Source organism: Sinocyclocheilus anshuiensis, unplaced genomic scaffold (assembly GCF_001515605.1).
Source record: "Sinocyclocheilus anshuiensis isolate Anshui unplaced genomic scaffold, SAMN03320099.WGS_v1.1 scaffold420, whole genome shotgun sequence".
NCBI lineage: Eukaryota > Metazoa > Chordata > Actinopteri > Cypriniformes > Cyprinidae > Sinocyclocheilus > Sinocyclocheilus anshuiensis.
In genome coordinates, this window is record NW_015557082.1 from 285,579 (window position 1) to 307,544 (window position 21,966).

The 21,966-nt window shown below is 38.0% G+C and overlaps 1 protein-coding gene across 3 annotated transcripts in view; it reads left to right on the forward strand.

The window, feature by feature from the left end:
- LOC107676970 (transducin-like enhancer protein 4) overlaps nucleotides 1–21,966 on the forward strand; it is a 56,983-nt gene that overhangs the window by 18,274 nt on the left and 16,743 nt on the right. For 2 of the 3 annotated variants that reach the window (XM_016471736.1, XM_016471735.1), the window contains exons 4-9: nucleotides 6,523–6,567; nucleotides 15,632–15,694; nucleotides 17,545–17,619; nucleotides 18,280–18,457; nucleotides 19,379–19,395; nucleotides 21,227–21,361. In XM_016471736.1, the coding sequence (XP_016327222.1) occupies nucleotides 6,523–6,567; nucleotides 15,632–15,694; nucleotides 17,545–17,619; nucleotides 18,280–18,457; nucleotides 19,379–19,395; nucleotides 21,227–21,361 (513 nt within the window). The remainder of the gene's footprint in view (nucleotides 1–6,522; nucleotides 6,568–15,631; nucleotides 15,695–17,544; nucleotides 17,620–18,279; nucleotides 18,458–19,378; nucleotides 19,396–21,226; nucleotides 21,362–21,966) is intronic. The other variant, XM_016471737.1, reaches the window with a different exon arrangement.

Here is a 21,966-nt window from a genome sequence, read left to right on the forward strand (position 1 = left end):
CTGCTATACGGAAGCCATCCGCCATATTTTAATGGTCAAAGTGAACACTCAAGAGCAAGTCTATCTGCAATAGACTTAAGCATAGGGTAGCCATATGTGCCATTTATACGGGGCATGTCCTGGCCAGGATTTTTATATTGCCTAAAACATCCAAAGTAGTTTGACCAATAAACTACTGGTCAACTACTGGTTTGTTCGTTCATTCGACTTGATGTTTGTTCGTTCGTTCGACTTGAAGCATCGCTGCGCACCGATCCAAAGTACCGCAAGAGTGATTCGAAAGCATAAGGAGCCGTCTGCTCTGCTCTCTATAGCTCTTGTGAATGTTATACAATGATCGACCTGCACAGTGCAAACAGCCAAAACCTGGATATTTTAGGCAATATAGAAATCCTGGCAAGGACGCGTCCCGTAAAAATGGCCCGTATGGTCACCCTACTTAAGCAGCTAAACTAACACAATACAACAAAGACGAAAGCATTAGCTAACATGACATTAAAATGTTACTATAATTTAAAAACCTGCATGTAATAGTGAGTTAATACATATTAAAAACACAAACCAACACTTTCTTACCTGTTAAAGTTTATACAATTTCTTCGGGAATTTAAATTTATGTCTGCACAATGTTGTGGCATCTTGGAAAATGCATTTATTTTATTGTGAGTGACGACTCATTGACCGTTCCAAGATGGAGGACACATCTATGATTGAAACCGTCAAAACCGGTCCATGAACTCAAGAGCAAGTCAACTGCAACCATGAATATGTATGTCTGTAATAGACAAGCACTTGATTTAGCTAAACTAACACAATACAAGAAGACGAAGGCATTAACCAACACAACATTATAAAGTAACAATAGTTTAAAAACCTGTCATATTGAGTTAATCAGCCTTCATATAAAAACACAAACAGATTCTCACCTGTGCAAATGTATCCTATTTCTTCAGGAATTTAAATCTCAAGAGATTTTTACAACAAGAGGCTGCAGTCTTGTGGCATCTTGGGAAACTCGTTGATTTTACCTGTGAATGACGACACATTGACCGTTCCAAGATGGCGGATGTGTCGATGTGTCTGGAACGGTCACATGTGGCATCTAAATATAGCCTATGTGTACAAGTCGGAGCTCTCAAAGGATTCTGTTTGTAAGTTGTAATTGCGAGTCCTACAAGGACGTGAACACACTTGACAAGTCGGAATCTCGTAATTACGTAAATTCCGACACCTGTAAAATCTGACAGCTATCGTAACTGCATGCTGAAAGCCTAAAACGCTTTTTCACCCTCACAAACTTTGGTATTTCTTACTGAAAATGCAAATCTATTTAGTATTTCCTTTTTTGGAGCATTTTTGACAGTACAGAGGATGGCTATTTTTATATCGGTCAATTCAAATTGGGCTGTTTGGTGTAGCCTAAATGGGATCGTGGCAGATGCAATGAGCCGGAGAGGACAGCCCAATGGAAATTATATCTCATCAATGTTGCCTGTCTAGTAATACTAGATCAGGATGAGCCAATCAATGTGTCTGAGCTTAGAAGATCACAGCTGTATCCAGTACAGTGGAGTGGACACACACACATACACAGAATCTACAGAGATTTCAGCAAGAGCCGAGTGTCCAGCAACACAGCAGGATATATGTACAAGCGACGGATGGCAAACAGCTGCCGGGTTGAACCAGGGGACACCCAGTGCATTTTGCCCCTTGTTAGACTGGTGAGGACTAATACACACACACATGGCTGCGGCAGGAGGAGAGGCTTTGTTGAACCTCCGCCGCATTGAGCCTCGCTACATCCGCCACATGCCGTGCGCAATCTGCTCCAGACAACACACACACACGGACACATTCAGGGGATTACACACACACTCGTGGTGTAGAATGAGAATGCACATAACATGAGAGAGCTTATATAACAATGAGCTGTGGCGAGGGAATGCATTACAAGCCAAAAGTGCGTCACAATCCCGCCAATATCCAGAATAACAACAAATAAATAAATAAAAACACGTCACGGTGAAACTCACCCACCTTCAGATATGAGCTTAAATACACAAGTGTGCTATGCAAACTACTACACATACTTTATTTCTTGGCTAATCATTTAAATTTGTTCTTGGCCTGCCAATTTTTTACTGGCCCCGCCAAAAAAAGATACTGTAGATTTATTTCATCAACGTAAATTAATCTAAAAAGTTTTATTTTCTTACCCTATCAATATTTTCAGTGACCCCACCACAAAAAAGATACTTTTTTTTTTTTTTTTTTTTTTTACTATATTTGTGTCAGAAGCAGATGTATTTGTTAGCTATAAGCTATTCATTAAACGCATCAAAAAAGTTGTCTTTAATGGAATTAATTTAGAGATTAATTTAAGATTTTTTGCTATTAATTCAAATTTGTTCTGACCCTATCAATATTTTTAGTGGACCCACCACAAAAGAAGATACTCTCATTTTTAGTAGCATAATTATGTTTGTTCCAGGAGCAAATGTATTTGTTATTCATTAAAAAAGTTTCTTTAATTAAATTTAAATAATTTAAAATTCAAAAATAATTCACTTTTAATTTTAAAGTAATCAAATTAAATGTGTTATATTTCCAACTGTTATTGCAAATTAAAAACTTTTATTTAGTTTATTTTTTAATTTTTAAGTTATAACCTTTTTTGAAAAAACTTGCTATTTAAATAAAAAGCTAAATACATTTTCTTCTGACACACTTATGTTAAAATTTATCTATAAATGAATAAAATAAAATAAAATGAATTGAGCTATAATTTCTTATAGTTCAGCTATTTTTTTTAAATGGTGGTATACAGTGTATTTATCATATTTAACCCATTTACAGTTTTGACTATTTTATACAAATTTCTCCAGCTATATTATCCAGCTAGATCATTTTCTTCTAGATTTCATTTTCTATCATTTTTTTATTTTTTATTTGTAGTGAGCATTTTGCCTTTATTTGATTAGATAGTGGAGAACGGAGAGGAAAGTACTGAAGTGAGGGACATGGCCCAATCTGTGTCCCAATGAGCACAACAAATGACCTGTTGGGTCATGTGAGAGGTCCACCAAATTCTCTCACACTGGTCCTGGGACAAGGATGGTCCTGGAACTGTCCTTATTGTTGAGTCCTGTAATTGTATGTCTATAAATTGTAGCCGGGAAAGCCAAAAGATATTTAGTAAAGCTACAACTAAAGGACTAAAGTTCTTTGAAGAGAAAATGAGCTGCAGGTGTCCTGTCCTTAGACTGCCTGTCTGGCACTCTATCATTCAACAGTTTCTTCAGGGAGACTGTAGACACAACATGCTGACTGTTGAAACTATTTCAGCTTAATTAAACATCTTATTTACAGGACTGTGTGTAGGTTGAGGTAATAGATTACTTGTCAGTTAAACTGATACAAACTCTCCTGTTGCCACATTAAGTATAGCTCATTTTGAGTCATGTTTGCCTGTACAAAACTCAGTGCCTTGATTCTAGATTGTTCTGGGATGTTGCCAGGGTGTTTCTATATGGTTTCTAGGGTGGATACCAAACATCTAGGACACTGTTTCCCCAAACCTGTGTGTTTGGTTTTGTGTTAAGGCTGGCTAATGGAAGCATTTCCATTCAGTTGATACCGATATGTCGGCCAGGTCGATTAATTGGCTGATATATCGGCCTATTTTTGTGTGAATTTGAATTTTCGTTCTGCGTTTTCTCCCTGGATTGATTCTACATCAAAACATGCTGAGAACTAATGTTGGTCTGAAATGATGCAGAGACCTTTTTTGGCCGTTACTGAGGTAATACGAGTGCTGCTGAATAGCCTTCTGGGCCGCCGCAGAGCTTTTTAAAACGGAACCGCTTCCAGCGGCCCTGATGCACTATCAGCATGCAGAAACAGCAAACGTGATTTATATTTGTGTGTGTGTGTGCCAGCAGACCAGATAGATGGGGAAATGGTTCTGCTGTTATGTCACGCTTTATCTAAAATTCATCACCCACCGGAGAGATCAATACTGGAAATGCAATAAATTTGAATACAGCGCAACACATGTCTAAAATGCTTCATTTTATAGACTCGCATTTAAACTGCCAGTCAAAAGTTTGGACGCGCTTGACTGGATTTATGGTTCTCATGATCTTAAAATCCTTTTGGTCTGAAGGTTTTTATACAAGGCTTGAAATGAGTTTTGTAGACAAAATTGTGCCTATGCATGAATTTCTTTACAAAAATCTTATCATTATTGTTATATTTAAATGGATTGTGAACTGCCTTTTTTATTATTTTGTACTGTTCTCTGAGGTCCACTTATAATGTTATCAAGATTTTTAATAATAAGGAAGAAATGGGCTATTTTCTGTCCTGTTTTGACCCCCCTCATCTGAACGCTCTGTTTAAATAGACGTGGCGTATCGTAGACTTGGAAGTGAATGCCCACTGCTATGATTGGCTAATAGTTGTGTATGTTTGACAGCCTACGTCCTTCAGAGATGGACGCTGCTGTGATTTAGGTTAAGAAGGCATAACAGACCTAATAACAGGCATAATAAAAGCTACTCACATGTGTGTTGCGACATTACTGACGGATCCAATATAGTCGGCACAGCATCATCTTTTAGCTTCAGTCTTTCTGAAAATCCTGTGTCGAATCATGCCTTGTTTGTAAACTAATCCGTGGTAAAATGTTCTTACTGACGCAGTCTGGCACTTCATTAAAAATAAAGTTCATCAAATAAAGTCTATCGTTTGCATCTCTCAGTATTTACACTACATGCACGAATCTGTGGGCGGGGCTAAACAGGCAGTGATGTAGAAGCAAGTGTTGATCTTCTGCGGAGGCGGGGTTTAGCCACACTATTACATCATAGAGTGGCACATTCCACAAGCTGTCATTTTGGCAGACTGGCTTCAGTATACGCCATTTTTAGACTAACAAGAAAGTTTTTAGTTCTGAAACTTACAGAATGTTTTTATAGCGCAATGACCTCTAAAATATCAAAAGATCAATGGAATTTGGATTTGTCAGTTCATGACAACTTTAATGGATTTTTTGTGTCAGATAGTGAGGAAAAATCAGCCAACAAGTGTCCAGCATATCCAGCATGTAAAATGTAACTTATTTTAATTGAAAAATTTTAATTTAAATTGAAAATCGCCATTTTATTAACTAATCGGAAATTCCTACAATCTGAGAATGCTGATACTTTTCTGCGGTTTAGGACTAAAACCTATAGCTTTATAGTCAGAGAAACAATCGGCATCTTTAAAATTTTGTCTTTGTACTTCCGTTTTTGCAGTAGCTCTGTGTATTTCTATAGCATCGCTGTTGTTGAAGAGTAATTAGCTGGTGAAGTGGATTTACTTATTGTAGAGTTAACAAAATTTATCATGAGCATTGTAATCTTCAAAGCGGATGTCATAACAAATGTAAGTAGACCAGGACATTTTTTATACAAACGGTTCATTTATAAAGCTGTAAGATCGTACCATCATGCTGTGGAAATACAATCTGGAAGACAGAAGACAATAAGCACAGAGTTGAAAATGGGAGGAACTACATAAGCCCATAGCGCAAATGATGCGGAACGAATAGAGCTAAAGAAGAACCAGTAATATTAATATAGATACTTTGCTTCGCAAGCACCAATAAAGAATAAGTAGGTAGGTGCAGTGTTGCCAATTTAGCTACTTTGTAGCTAAATTTAGCGACTTCCCCGCCCCTTTTGAGACTTTTTTCAAAAGTTTAGGGACAAATATAGCAACTGCTTGGACAAACCTTATCTAAGTTCTCATCTTGCCCACTGATCTACCTTCATCTTTATATAGATCAGTGAATTTGCCATTGTGATGTCATCTAGTGACATTTAGCTACCAGTTTTAGCTACTTTCAATTGAAAGCAGTTGGCAACACTGGGTAGGTGTGTCCAAACTTTGAAATATTTTACCGCTCGTTAACCTCATATCGACACCTTTGGGTTTCCAGTCGCTGTCATTAGATATGATGAGACTTTAATCCTGAGATTAAACCGCAGAGAAGGTTTGATAGAAGAGAGGAGGTCAGGCACACATCACGGATGGGAAATGGAGTTTACGGAATAATAGAAGAGAAGGGCAGGGGAGAGGAGAGGAGGATTAAAAAGGAAGGTCGGTAACGAGGGAGCTGATCGGGAAAGACAGAGATAAGGGGAGAGAAGAGGAAAAAGGATTTTTGAAAATCGAGCTACACACAGAGCAGTTACCGAGTGTGTGAGCATTACAGACAGACGGAGAAAGACAGAATAAGCGAGCAGTTGTGTCAGGTTTCATCTTCATCATTGGCATCGTTGCTCATCTGCCTGCTGAAACAGACACGCAGAAACACACGCTGACGCGTTCAAACTCTCTCTGTGTTGCTGTAGTTTCAGCGAGTCGTTAGTGTCTATCAGGCCGCTGAGGTTTTAATTTGATTGATGATGATTCACTGCTGTTTAATTCATCACGCTACTGATTGATGCTCTCACGTTTGTGTTCCCACAGTACTACGAGATGTCCTACGGGCTCAACATTGAGATGCACAAACAGGTAAGACAAACCTGTTGGGCGAATTCACTGAACAGTTTTGCATGTGGTATTTTAACACTTGAAATCTTCTTTTCATCTTCTTTTCTGTTCACACTGCACACTGGCTGTTTATAAGCTTGCAGCTATGCACAATATTGTGCCTGTTTTGTGTCATGCCCCAAATGATAAAAAAACTACTTCCGTTTACATTTGTAACACAAAAGATGTGGTTTGGATCCGGTCGATTAATATACAGTTTTATTTGATCTGACTGTTCACATTTGTAACATATATGGATGCGGTTTGAATCTGGTTTATAAATGGCTAATTTCATGTCATCTGACTGTTCACGTGTGTGATGCATATGGATGCGGTTTGGATTCGGTTTGTTACATGTCTGATTTCATTCGGTCTGACTGTTCACACGTGTAACACATATGAATGTGGATTGGATTTGGGTTTGTACACATCTGATTTCATGTAATCTGACAATTCACACTTGTAACATATGGATCCGGTTTATAAATGTCTGATTTCATGTGGTCTGACTCTGACCATTTATACTTGTAACACATATGGATATGGTTTGTATCTGTTTTATAAACATCTGATTTCTTGCTATCTGACCATTGGCACTCCTAACATATATGGATGTGGTTTGAATCTGGTTTATATACGTCTGATTTCATGCATTTTTTGTTGTTACACAAATTAAATATTATTACATTTGTATTGTATTTGTTATGGTGCTGTCAAACGATTAATCGCGATTAATTGCATCCAAAATAAAAGTTAATGTTTGCATGTGTGTACTGTGTATATTTATTATGTATATATAAATACACACACATGCATGTATTTCAGAAAAATATGTTATGTTTGTATATTAAATATATTTATAATATAAATTATATGAATATAAATATAGACATGTAAATACATGTAAATATTTTCAAAATATATAATATACACAAAACACACACATATATTATGCAAACAAAAACGTTTATTTTGTATGCGATTAATGCGCGATTAGTCATTTGACAGCACTAATTTATTATTATATAAATATTTTTGTATTAATAATGACATATTAAAAAAAAAATCCCTAGGAATAATTGAATAGATCATCCTCCACAACCAAGCACTCCGACTTCTAAAATGAGAAACTAGAAGACCATGCACATTGTGTTCAATTTGATACCTGATTTGCATAATTCCTTTTAAGAATCGGATACTGAAACCACATACACATGCAAGTGCAAATAAACAATGCTATCAGTAGGCGCAATTCATTCTTGGTGAATTCCCCCATGCGTGTTGGGCAATGAAATGGTTATAATGGGGTCAGAATACTCCATGATGCTCCATAATCACACACACATATTCATAAGCACACACACATGCTTTTTGGAGAGCTCTTAAAAGCATGAAGTGGACTTTATTTACATAAAAAAAATACTAATTATATAATGACAATTGTAAAAATATTTAATAAAAAAATTTATTTTTATATAGGCAGCACTGGTGTGTGTCTGTCTTTCCTTTCCTCTGACTGATTTCCCTCTAAATCAGTCTTTCCTAGCATCAGCGGCGTGTGAAGAAGGGGGTAATCATACACGCTCTCTGTGTGAGCTGGAACACATGAATGGAGAGTGTTGGAGGAAGACAGAAAGATAAAAAAGACACTAGAACATAAAAAGCTTTAAGAATTGTCATAAAGTTTGGTTAAGAACCACCCACTTAGACAGAGCAAGACTGTTTTATGGATATGTGAAGCAAGGACCCTCAATTTCAGTTTTTGTGTGCCATTTAGTGGCGGCGCGTGTGGGTGTGTGTCAGTGGGCGGGGCTTCAGTCCTAATGCTTTCATATTCAACAAACTGATTTGCCTCCTAATAGGGTACACACATCTCTCTGTCTCCGCCCCTCCTGTAATCCTGCTTTGATCGTAGTGCTTTTAGGCTTTTCCTGTCTGTCTCTCTAGGTCTCACTCCTGTCCCTGTTCAATTAAAGCACTGGATTAAGACAAGCTATGAGGGGTGGCTAGACAGAGATCTAGACGGGTCAGTGTGTGTGTGTGTTAGCTGCTGAATACTGTGCTGTGTTAAATTACCACACGATTTTCAGCAGTGCTCTGATGATGTTTTGCACATGATTGGCATCTCAATCATAGTTCACCGCATCTGAATAGATGTATTCACTGAATCCCTGAATACATGCTTGAGATATGAGATATTAACAATAGTGCTCAATCATTGTCATATTATGATTATGAGGGATATTTTGATAATCTTTAATTATACAATTATTTTTCATATCTATCTATCTATCTATCTATTATCTATCTATCTATCTATCTATCTATCTATCTATCCATTCGTCCATACAATATCTATCTATCTATCTATCCATCCATTCGTCCATACAATATCTATCTATCTATCTATCTATCTATCTATCTATCTATCCGTTCGTCCAAAATCTAATAATGACATATTAAAAAAAAAATCCCTAGGAATAATTGAATAGATCATCCTCCACAACCAAGCACTCCGACTTCTAAAATGAGAAACTAGAAGACCATGCACATTGTGTTCAATTTGATACCTGATTTGCATAATTCCTTTTAAGAATCGGATACTGAAACCACATACACATGCAAGTGCAAATAAACAATGCTATCAGTAGGCGCAATTCATTCTTGGTGAATTCCCCCATGCGTGTTGGGCAATGAAATGGTTATAATGGGGTCAGAATACTCCATGATGCTCCATAATCACACACACATATTCATAAGCACACACACATGCTTTTTGGAGAGCTCTTAAAAGCATGAAGTGGACTTTATTTACATAAAAAAAATACTAATTATATAATGACAATTGTAAAAATATTTAATAAAAAAATTTATTTTTATATAGGCAGCACTGGTGTGTGTCTGTCTTTCCTTTCCTCTGACTGATTTCCCTCTAAATCAGTCTTTCCTAGCATCAGCGGCGTGTGAAGAAGGGGGTAATCATACACGCTCTCTGTGTGAGCTGGAACACATGAATGGAGAGTGTTGGAGGAAGACAGAAAGATAAAAAAGACACTAGAACATAAAAAGCTTTAAGAATTGTCATAAAGTTTGGTTAAGAACCACCCACTTAGACAGAGCAAGACTGTTTTATGGATATGTGAAGCAAGGACCCTCAATTTCAGTTTTTGTGTGCCATTTAGTGGCGGCGCGTGTGGGTGTGTGTCAGTGGGCGGGGCTTCAGTCCTAATGCTTTCATATTCAACAAACTGATTTGCCTCCTAATAGGGTACACACATCTCTCTGTCTCCGCCCCTCCTGTAATCCTGCTTTGATCGTAGTGCTTTTAGGCTTTTCCTGTCTGTCTCTCTAGGTCTCACTCCTGTCCCTGTTCAATTAAAGCACTGGATTAAGACAAGCTATGAGGGGTGGCTAGACAGAGATCTAGACGGGTCAGTGTGTGTGTGTGTTAGCTGCTGAATACTGTGCTGTGTTAAATTACCACACGATTTTCAGCAGTGCTCTGATGATGTTTTGCACATGATTGGCATCTCAATCATAGTTCACCGCATCTGAATAGATGTATTCACTGAATCCCTGAATACATGCTTGAGATATGAGATATTAACAATAGTGCTCAATCATTGTCATATTATGATTATGAGGGATATTTTGATAATCTTTAATTATACAATTATTTTTCATATCTATCTATCTATCTATCTATTATCTATCTATCTATCTATCTATCTATCTATCTATCTATCTATCCGTCCATTCGTCCATACAATATCTATCTATCTATCTATCCATCCATTCGTCCATACAATATCTATCTATCTATCTATCCATCCATTCGTCCATACAATATCTATCTATCTATCTATCCATCCATTCGTCCATACAATATCTATCTATCTATCTATCCATCCATTCGTCCATACAATATCTATCTATCTATCTATCTATCTATCTATCTATCTATCCGTTCGTCCAAAATCTATCTATCTATCTATCTGTCTGTCTGTCTGTCTATATATGTGTGTGTGTTTGTGTGTGCCGGCGGGTGTGGTTTTCAGCAATATTGTGAAACAGCCCCTCTAATGACTCTGGCATTATTACATCCAATGCAGTGAGGTGTGTGTATGTGAGAGAGAGAGAGAGAGAGAGAGAAAGTAGTGGACAAAAAAGAAAAAAAAATACAGCAGAACCATAAAAAAGTGGTAATATAAAGCCACACACGCACGCCTTTAAAGTGATGCCCCCGGATGCAGGTTTGGTCTTATCAGCCTGCCCTCTTTATGTCTAATGGAGCCTGTCTCTCGCTTCCTCTCTTTCTCTCACTCTCTCTCTTCAAACATTTAAAGGCAAATATTAAGCAATGATGCTCTAATCACTGATTGTGGTCACAGGAACAGAGGTATTCAATAAAGCCCTCATTTTCTCTTCTCCTCATCTGTCACACTGCTCTCTCTCTCTCTCGCTCTCTCTCAGTCGCTGTGTCTCTTTCGCCCCGTCTCTCTCTATCTGTGCTTGTTCTCTCTTAAATTCCCTCCTTCTCTTGTTCTGGCTCGCTCTAGTGCTCGCTCTCTCCTTTTCTTGCTCTTTCTCTCTCTTTCTCTGGGCAGCGTGCCAGCCTCTCTTCCCCTGGCGTTCCGCCAGTATCCCCCTCTCCCCCCTCCTCTCCTCGCTCTCCCTCTCTTTCTCTCTGATTGATGGCCCTTCCATTCGGAAAAAGGAAGAAAAGAAACAGAACGAGGGAGGAAAAGAGAGCAGCAAAGCACTGAAAATCAGACACGCTCACAAAGGAGGACACGAGCACACATATATGCACAAAACCCTATACACATGCAAAGGCTCATGGGTAATTAAATGTGTGAGGGGGAAGCACTTACAGAGGGGGATGTGGACACATTCCTGCACATATGAGTACACAAACAAATATAAATACACAAACTCTCACACTCTCCAAACAAAACAAAAAAGCCGTTTATGGGGCATCTGACAACGTCATTTACCCAAAAACTGTTTGATTTTTACACACACTCATCAGTTTCATATAAATATATTTTAATTAAAATATGTATCTATTAATATAAAATAACTTAAATTTTTAACATTTATATAAATTATACTAATTATTACTCAATTATTTATGTAGATACAGACATTCTTTATTGTACTTTTTTATTTTTATCTATATCAAATGTTATTTGAATTATTATATTTTATATATACATAGACAAATGTAGGTTTGTATGTTTATGTTTTATTTAAATGTTAATATTTAGATTTTTTTTATATTCAAATTTGAACATCAGTCCAGTTCATTCATGAACAAATATTATACTCGCCATTTAATTAGCGCAGACGGCCCAGAACTGCAAATGCTGCCGCCTTTCTGACATGCAAACATGTCATGTAGATATAGTGAAAATATGATTCATTCCATTCGGATGGTAGAAAGTTAATAACTGTTGAACACACAAAGCAAGTCTATGCAAATGTGGAGACATGTTCACGCACTCACGAGAATTCTGGGTAAATATATGTGCGCACACAAACAGCAGGGCATCTGCACCTACTCAGGCTCTTTTGATCGAGTGACAAAGCCATTATGCTAAAAGGTTGGCACCCTGGGACTTCCTCACAAACATGCACACACATCTTGTTTTCCTCTGTTTCTTCATTTCCCTCCTGCGCTCTCTCTCTCCTTCTCAAACACACTCTGTTTCATTCCAAACCGGTTACATCACTCGCTCCCTCAACCTCATTATACACAAATGAGCTCTGTTTCACTCACACACACTCACGCACACAATCTGCAGATGTTCAGCATCACTGCTACACTGTGTCCCAACAAAAATGCAAACAACCGAACACGCTTCCGTTCACTCGTCTGCAGTCTCATATGGCAGGAGTAACAAGTATTCTGCCAGGTAATAATAATAATTCCAGCTAATACTACTCTTTGAAATACCATAACCAGATATTCATAAGTTAATATCCTATACACTGTGCTAGATGGATGGATGGAGAGACGACATAGATGGATGGATGGATGGATGGACATCATTATGAATTGTGTTTAATGTATTGTGTGGTGGTGTGCAGATTAAAATAGCTCAGCTACAAACACAGAGCTCTAAAACACAGGTTTGCTTTGCTCCTCATGTAGGTATTAGAGTGCACTTAGAGGTCTGCTGTGTTTCTGTGCCTCCATCACCGCAAATACTCCTCCATTAGAGTGTGCCTCGGGAAATGGCTGAATGAATAGAACTCAACACACACAAACCAGACATATTTTCTTAAGAACATATAAGTGTCACTTGCCCACACTGCCTCGATTCTGTATGGTTGCTAAGGTGTTCTAAGTGGTTGTTAGGGTGTCCTGGGTGATTGCTAGGATGTTGCTGGGCATTTCTACAGTGTGTGGTTGCAGGGGTCGCTAGAGTGTTCTGTGTGGTTGCTAGAATGTTATGAGGTGCTTTAAGTGAATTGCTAGGGTATTTTGTGTGGTTGCTAGGGTTTTCAGGTTGTTGTTAGCATGATATGGGTTACTTCAGTTAATTGGTAGCATTTTCTGGGTGCTTTTAGGATGTTTTGAATGGTTTTTCAAGAATTGTTAGGTTGTGTAATTGAGTGGTTTCTAGGGTGTTGCTAGGGCATCACTGTGGGGTTAGGGTTTTCTGGGTGGTTGCTATGATGTTATGAGTGGTTTTAGTGCATTGCTAGGGTGTTCTGTGTGGTTAATAGCATGTTGCTATGCAGTTGATAGGCTGTTGCAAAAGGGTTCTTCTTGGTTTCTAGGGTTTTATGAGTGTTTTAGCTCATTGCTTGGGTGTTCTTAGTGGTTGCCAGGGCTTTATTAGTGTTTAGCTTATTGCTATGGTGTTCTGCATGGTTTCTATGGTATTATGAGTGTTTTTGCATTGCTAGGGTGTTCTGTTTGGTAGTAGCATGTTGCTATGCAGTTGATAGGGTATTGTTATGTAGTTCTTGGTGGTTGCTAGGGTATTTTGGATGGTTGCTAGGATGTCATTAGTGTTTTTTAACGCATTGCTAGGTTGTTCTGTTTGATAGTAGCTTGTTGCTTTGCAATTAGTAGGGTGTTGCTACATACATAGTTCTTGGTGTTTGCTAAATGGTTGCTAAAGTGTTCTGGGTGGTTGCTATGGCGTTTCTGTTTGATTGCTAGGTGATTGCTTGAATGTTCTCTTGGTTGATATACTAGGGTCTTATGAGTGTGTTTTTTTTTAGCTAAATTCTAGGGTGTTCTTGGTGCTTGCTAGGGTTTTATGAGTGTTTTAGCTCATTGCTGTGGTATTCTGCATTGACATTATGATGGTTGCTAGAGTGTTTTGCATGGTGCCATTAGTGTTTTTAACGCATTGCTAGGTTGTTCTGTTTGGTAGCTATGCAGTTGATAGGATGTTGCTACATAGTCTTGGTGGTTGCTAGGGGATAGCTGTGGTGTTCTGGGTTGTTGCTAGGATGTCATGAGTTGTTAACACATTGCTAAGGTGTTTTGTTTGATAGTAGCGTCTTGCTTTATGGTTGATAGGGTGTCGCTCCGTACATAGTTCTTGGTGGTTGCTAAAGTGTTCTTGGTGTTTGCTAGGGAATGGCTAGAGAATTCTGGGTGGTTGCTAAGGTGTTTCTGTGTGGTTGCTAAGTGATTGCTAGAGTGTTCTTTGTGGTTGCTAGAGGATTGCTATTGTTCTGGGCAGTTGCTAGGATGCCATGAAACCGAAACGTTTTTAACACATTGCTAGGTTGCTCTGTTAGTAGTGTGTTGTTTTGCAATTGATAAGGTGTTGCTGCGTGCATAGTTCTTGGTGGTTGCTAGGGTGTTCTGGGTGGTTGCTAAGGCATTTCTATATGGTTGCTAGATGATCGCTAGCGTGTTCTTGGTGGTTGCTATGATATTATGAATGTGTTATGCATTGCTAGGTTGCTCTGTCAGATAGTAGAGTGTTGCTTTGCAGTTGGGTGTTGCTACATACATAGTTCTTGGTGGTTGCTAAATGGTTGCTAGTGTGTTCTTGGTTGTTGCTAGGGGATTGCTAGGGTGTTCTGGGTGGTTGCTAAGGCATTTCTATATGGTTGCTAGATGATCGCTAGCGTGTTCTTGGTGGTTGCTATGGTTTTAAGGGTGTTTAAGCTCATCGCTATGGTGTTCTTGGTGGTTGCTATGATATTATGAATGTGTTATGCATTGCTAGGTTGCTCTGTTAGATAGTAGAGTGTTGCTTTGCAGTTGGGTGTTGCTACATACATAGTTCTTGGTGGTTGCTAAATGGTTGCTAGTGTGTTCTTGGTTGTTGCTAGGGGATTGCTAGGGTGTTTTTGTATGGTTGTTCGTTGCTATGATTCTGAGTGGTTGCTAGGATGTCATGATTGGTTTTTAACACATTGCTAGGTTGTTCTGTTAGATAGTAGCATGTTGCTTTGCAACTGATAGGGTGTTGCTACAAACATAGTTCTTGGTGGTTGCTAGAGTGTTCTTGATTGTTACTAGGGGATTGCTAGAGTGTTCTGAGTGGTTGCTAGGGCATTTCTGTATGTTGTTAGGTGAATGCTAGAGTGTTGTTGGTGAATACTAGGGTTATGGAGTGGTTTTTAACTAATTTCTAGGATGTTCTGGGTGGTTACTAGTAGGGATGCACCGATATGAAAATTTTGGCCGATACCGATAACCGATAATTCTTTATTTTTGAAAGCCGATAACCGATATGTTGGCCGATAAATCTATATCCAAATTTTTATATACTTTTTGAGCTAGTGTTAGGAATAGGTTTTTTTTTATCATTCATGTCCACAATATTACAATTAACCTGCAACCTCCATCCCAGATGTGCTAATCGCCTTCATTTCATTATTATCTGTCACTCCCTTCCTTTGTCTTGTGCATCTTTTGTTGCTAAGACATCATTGTCATGAACATAATCTAAGCTGAAGCCATTTGTGTGCTTGGGAATTGAGAGCCCAGTGCCGTTGTACAGGTTTATCACTGTCACTGTTTTCTCTTCTAATCAAGCGTGTGTACGTGTGTGTTCTCTTGCAGGCGGAGATCGTGAAGCGACTCAGTGCTATCTGTGCTCAAATCATCCCTTTCCTCTCTCAGGAGGTATGATGACAGTGATTGACAACTCATCAAGGTTCTGGGGTCTTCTCCCACAGGCACACAGACACATTCTCGTTCCCCTTCCCGTCAGACTGATTCACCCTCAGTACGCCAGACAGATTCTAGATTTTAATGACCCTGTCTCACATCTCTGACTAAACAAGGACTGCTGATATCCTGCGTTTTTTAACAAAGCCGCAAAATCCTGCCGCGTTCATTTACCGAAAGTTGTCTGCGATGACTTGATGAGCTCAGGTTGCAAATTCAGCTTGAGTCCAGCATCGCTATTTGCTTAATTAGCAGCTCCGCTACTAGTGTTACAAGCAGACTCCAGTCTCACACCATTGGTTGAACCAGAAGTCCAACATTGACTCACTTTACCTTTCAAATGAGTCCAAACAACCGATTCTAGTCATTCACATACAAATTGAAGAGTTCTTGGGGACAGTAAACAAATTAAGGGGATAGTTCACTTAAAAAATTTAAATACTGTTATCATTTACTCACCCTAAGTTTTTCCGAACCTGTATGAGCTTTCTGTTGAGCACAAAAGATGATATTTTGAAAAATGTTGGTAACCAAACAGTCGATGGTAGCCATTGACTTCTATAGTATGAAAAAAAATACTATGGAAGTCAATGACTGTTGTCTTCAAAATTTCTTCTACATTTTCAGAATATCTTCTTTTGTGTTCAACAAAAGAAAGAGTCTCATACAGGTTTGGAACAAGTGGAGAATTTTTATTTTTGGGTGAACTATCCCTTCATCGGTCTCATAGAGTTGCTAGTTTCTATCAATTTGCATGAAAGGTAGAAGGAGAACTTTATTAGAAACAAGCTCTTGAGATTCGGCTGTTGCTTTTCTAGCTGTTGCGTTAGTATGGATGGCTAAGACTAGAATGGCTTGTTTTGTGTCCCAACTAATTCAAAGCTCCAGTTCCCTTGTCGAGGAGCCACAGATCCATTGTTATCTTCAAAGCTTTGGAGCTGCAGTCCTCTGGAGTCTACAGTTGGCTGCATGAACACACACTATGAATTAATGCAACTCACCTTTAGAGTTCAAAACCGAAATGGAAAATGAGAAAGGATTAACATCATTTCTCAAGAAATTGTGCAAGCACATTATATATTTAATATATAGAATGTATATATGTATATAAGTTCTGTTATTCTGACTAAATAACGTTAAAAACTTTTATTGTAGATTATGTAAGACTTCAGTAAATAACATATCTGTTTACCAATCATTATTTTCATACAGTCTGTTTATAAATATAACCTTTTATACAATGTATACTGATAGAGCTCCCTTTCATTTGAGGATAACTGTGGTCCAATAAAACGTGGATCTTCATTTTAAATGAGGAGGATTTATTTGGGCAGATGAGCAATAAAAGATCAGGCGGAACTGTATTGATTAGGAGGTCACCTTTAGCATTAGCTTGAGTTAGTATCTGCTGACGGGGAAGGACAGAGTGATATGTCTGTCAATACTGACTGTGCGTCTGTGTGTGTGTGTGTGTGTGTGTGTGTGTGTGTGTGTGACAGACAGAGGGATGGAGCGAGAAAGTGCGAGAGAGTAATGGAGGATAAATACAATTTTTGTGAGATGTGTTTACTTTAATTCACGTTTTATTTGAGTGTGGTTGAGTTGTGTGTGTGTGTGTGTGTGTGTGTGTGTGTGTGACAGACAGAGGGATGGAGCGAGAAAGTGCGAGAGAGTAATGGAGGATAAATACAATTTTTGTGAGATGTGTTTACTTTAATTCACGTTTTATTTGAGTGTGGTTGAGTTTGTGTCCATAAGTGAATATTTTGAATCTATGTCTTACCATGTATCTTTGTGTGTATCAGCATCAACAGCAAGTTGTTCAGGCGGTGGAACGTGCCAAACAGGTCACCATGGCAGAGCTCAATGCCATCATAGGGGTGAGTGGCCTCTGACCTCTCATACCGGTAGGTAGACAGATAGATAGATAGATAGATAGATAGATAGATAGATGATAGAGAAAAAAGGAAAGAGAGATCAGAAAGCTGATAAAGAGAGGTCTCTCCTCTCTGTGCTAAATTACAGCTTGTTTTGTTGCTGGCTGTTATAGAGCGACACAATCTCTCTTCAGTCTCTCTGAGCTCTGATCATATTACTGCACTTAAACCCCAGTGATAGAGTGATACTGCCCACACAGGACAGCAGCAGACAGAGCCTGACAGACACTGACACCACTGCTGCTGTAGGACCGGAGAGCTTATTTCTATGAAGTTACTTTTAGTTACTTAGTTACTTTCTGTATAGTTACATATCTATCTGTCCATCCATCCATCCATCCACCCACCCACCCATCTCTCCACCCATCCATCCACCCACCCATCCATCCATCCACCCAGCCATCTTTTCACCCATCCATCCATCCACCCACCCATCTCTCCATCCATCCACCAATCTCTCCATCCATCCATCCACCCACCCATCTCTCCATCCATCCATCCATCCATCCATCCATCCATCCATCCATCCATCTCCTTTTATTTCTGTGCATGTCTGCCTGACTGTTGTCTTTATCTCTGTCTCTCTGTCTGCCTGTCTCTCAGCAGCAGCAGCTCCAGCACCTGTCTCACCACACTCCAGGTATTCCTCTCACTCCTCACCCTTCAGGTCTGTCTCTGGGTGGCACATCAGGGCTGCTGGCCCTCACCGGAGCTCTAGGAGTCTCTGCCCACCTGGCCCACAAGGACGAACGCAACCATCTAGACCCCGAGCACCTACGAGGTGAGTGTCTATCTGAACTGTCTATGTGCATTTTTAATGTCACAAATGCATGGGGTTATTAAATGACTTAATTAATAATAGTAACAATAAATGTAATATATCTTTACTCATTATAAGAATAGGTCACCCAAAAATGAAAACTTGCTGACTGACAATTTACTCACCCTCAGGCAATGCAAAATGTAGATGAGTTTGTTTCTTCATCAGATTTAGAGAAATTGACCAGTACCTCACTTGCTCACCAGTGGATCCTCTGCAGTGAATGGGTTCCGTCAGAATGAGTCCAAACAGCTGATAAAAATATCACAGTAATCCACCCTGGATTGCAAACATGCAACTTTTCTCTTAACAAAACATTAATTGATGGACTGGAGTCGTGTGAATTATTGTGGATTATTATGATGTTTTATCAACTGTTTGGGCTCTCATTCTGACGGCACCCATTCACTGCAGAGGATCCACTGGTGAGCAAGTGAACAAATTTTAATTTTTGAGTGAACTATTCCTTTAATAAAGACTTCAACAAGGCACAAAATGCATGCAACTGGTAAATTTTCCTAAGAAAGTTTATTGTGCACCTCATAAATATGATTTGTCCAGCGTTAAAGGGTGCATGATAAGATAGTGATGGTGCAAAAGTTGGCCTAAAAAACACAAAATGAAACATAACGAGAATGAGGGTGTGTTGAGTCGGTCCGGTAGATTGGATAGACTTCTGAGAAGCCTTGAAAGTCTGATAGACTGAAGGCCAGAGGGACGCCTTGCTCAGGGAGCTCAATACAATGGATGTATTTTTATTGCACCCTGACTGGATTTTTTAGCATGACCTTGGCTTGCTATGGAATTGTTATTATTATCTAGACTGACGTCAATCCCCAACCCCTCCTTCTCTTTCTGTCTCTCTCTCTCCTCGGCTCCTAGAGGGTGCTCCCAGCAGGGTGAGTATAAAACTTGTGTGTTTGTATGTGTATATGTGTGCCTCCACCCCACTGACTTTGATAAACGACTTTAAAGAGAAGTACGGATTATGAAATCCGACCATCCTTTCAGGACTCTCTAAACAGCACTGTTCCTGCCCTCTGCCATTAGTGCTGAGGAAAAGTGTTCATTCTGTACTTTTGATATAACAAACCATAATTCTCTGTCATTTGGTTGCATCATAGTTAGACTTAAAGGAACAGTCCACGCAAACAAGAATCTTGCTAGCTTGTTTACTTACCATCATGCCGTTCAAAAACTTTATGACTTGAATCAGCTACGAAAGGTCAAATATTCAGTGAGTAACTATTTGGAAGCTATAATATGTCTTTAGGAGATAAAAAATAATAATTTACTGTTTCAAGGAAAAGTAAGCAATTGAGTTTTTGGTGTACTGTCTGTTTAAAAGTTTTGGCGTTCATTTAAACAGATATTTATGCAAGTTCTGTTCATTTACTCATCCTCATGTCATTCAAAACCTGTATGACTTTTATAAGCTGCAGAGGGAAAGATTTTTTTATGAACAGTCACTAAATAGAAGTCTGTCGGTCATAAAAAAACTAGAATATAGCTTCGGGAGACTTGTAATGTAGCATGAAAATCATATAAAAACTAGTGTATTTTTTGTCCTTTTAATGGAAAATAGTAAGGATAAAAATATTAAAAATGTGACTTTTTTTCTCTCGCAATTTTGTAAAATGAACAAACACACAAAAATTGTGAAATATAAACGTAGAATTCTGACTTATTTCTTAAAAATAAACAACAAGATAATTGAGACATCAAAATTGTGACAGAATTTTGAGATAAAACTTTGCAATTACATTAAAAAACAAAAAATTATTTTTAATTATTTTAAATATTTGTTTATTTGTATTGTTTTATTAATTTTTTTTAACATGGCGTAAACATGTTTCCATAGGACTGAGCTTGCACACACAAGACTCAAAAAAGAAGAAAAACAATACAGAATTGTGGGATAAAAATTCGCAAATAAATTTATTATTTTTTTTATATTTATTTCTTTATTTTTTCATGGCATAAACGGGCTTCCATAGAACTGGGCTTGCATAGGAACGATTCAGAGGAGAAAGAGTCATAACAGCCAAGTTCTTTGAGATGATTTCTTGTTGCTGACTGTAGAGGAAGAAAATGAGGGAGTCAAGGAAAGGTCTGAGCGAGGGGGAATGAAAAGAGAGAGAGATTTCAGAGAAAACAGGTTTGTTTGAGAGAACTGGGCTTCTTTGTGTGCTTTTTTCTCATCTCAGTCCAATGCACTTCCTGTTTGGCTCATAAAACTGCACCGTTGCAGAAAACGAAGTGTTTGAAGTCACTGATTTGAGACCGGTTTTGCTGTACTCCTCATAATGATGAAAGTTGAGAAATAGACAGTTGACACTGGATGGTGACCAAATGTTTTGGGGCCTATTCAGTATGTTTTATTGTAAAATAGTGCAGGATTCAGCTTTAAAGGAAAAAAATCACCCAAAAATTAAAATTTCCATCATTTACTCACCCTCATGCAGCTTTTCCATACAGTGACCTTTCTTAATAACCAAATACCAAAATGTACCTTTAAAATCCCTTCAGCGCAATTCAAATATGGCGCAGATTTGACATCACGACGTTTGGTTACACTCGAGAAACAATGACATTTGATGTTATTGACTTCCAACACAAAGCGATCATATGGCCTCAGAACAATGAACTATTCGGTGAACTTTGCACAACCTTAGCATTTTGTTGGAAATGAGACTGTGTGTGTTTATGCTGTGTTTTTTGTCTCTATAGAGTAAATCAGTGTCGTCAACTGACAGTCAGGCAGCGGAGGATCGTCAGGGTCCCTCAGGGGTGTATCCCTCACAGACCAGCAGCGATGCCAAACGGAGACGGTGTGATGAAAAAGACGTCCTCCCGTGTCACTACGTAGGTTCTGTCACATGACGATAACATCATACTTGTCTCAGTCCCCAAATAAACTGAATGAGAGTGTTAAATTGACAGCCCTAATGTTATTTATTCTTAATTTAATTTAATTTAATTTGTCTCAGTCAGCATGCACTTTTATTGACATGTGATTATAATGTTTGCAACATTTGTATTGTTGTTCAAATTCTAGTATTTGAATTTTGTACATATATTCCTTATATATTTTATATCTAATATAGACATTTTTTTTATTGCAGCCTTTATTGCGTTTATTGGAAGTAATTTTATCTTAATATGGTATATTTCCACATTTTCACAAAAATGCATTTAAGATAATTGTATATATTATATTATATGATATTATTAATTATAAATAAATATCACTTAAGATAATTGTATATTAAATAATATTAATATTACTGATTTTAAATATAATTAATGTATATTAAATAATATTAATAATAATATAATTATAATAAAAAAAATACTTTCATCATAAAATTCTATTTTAGTCAAATAAAAATATATACATTTATATTATATAAATATATAATTATAAATAAATATAATTTAAATATAATTGTATATTAAATAATATCAAT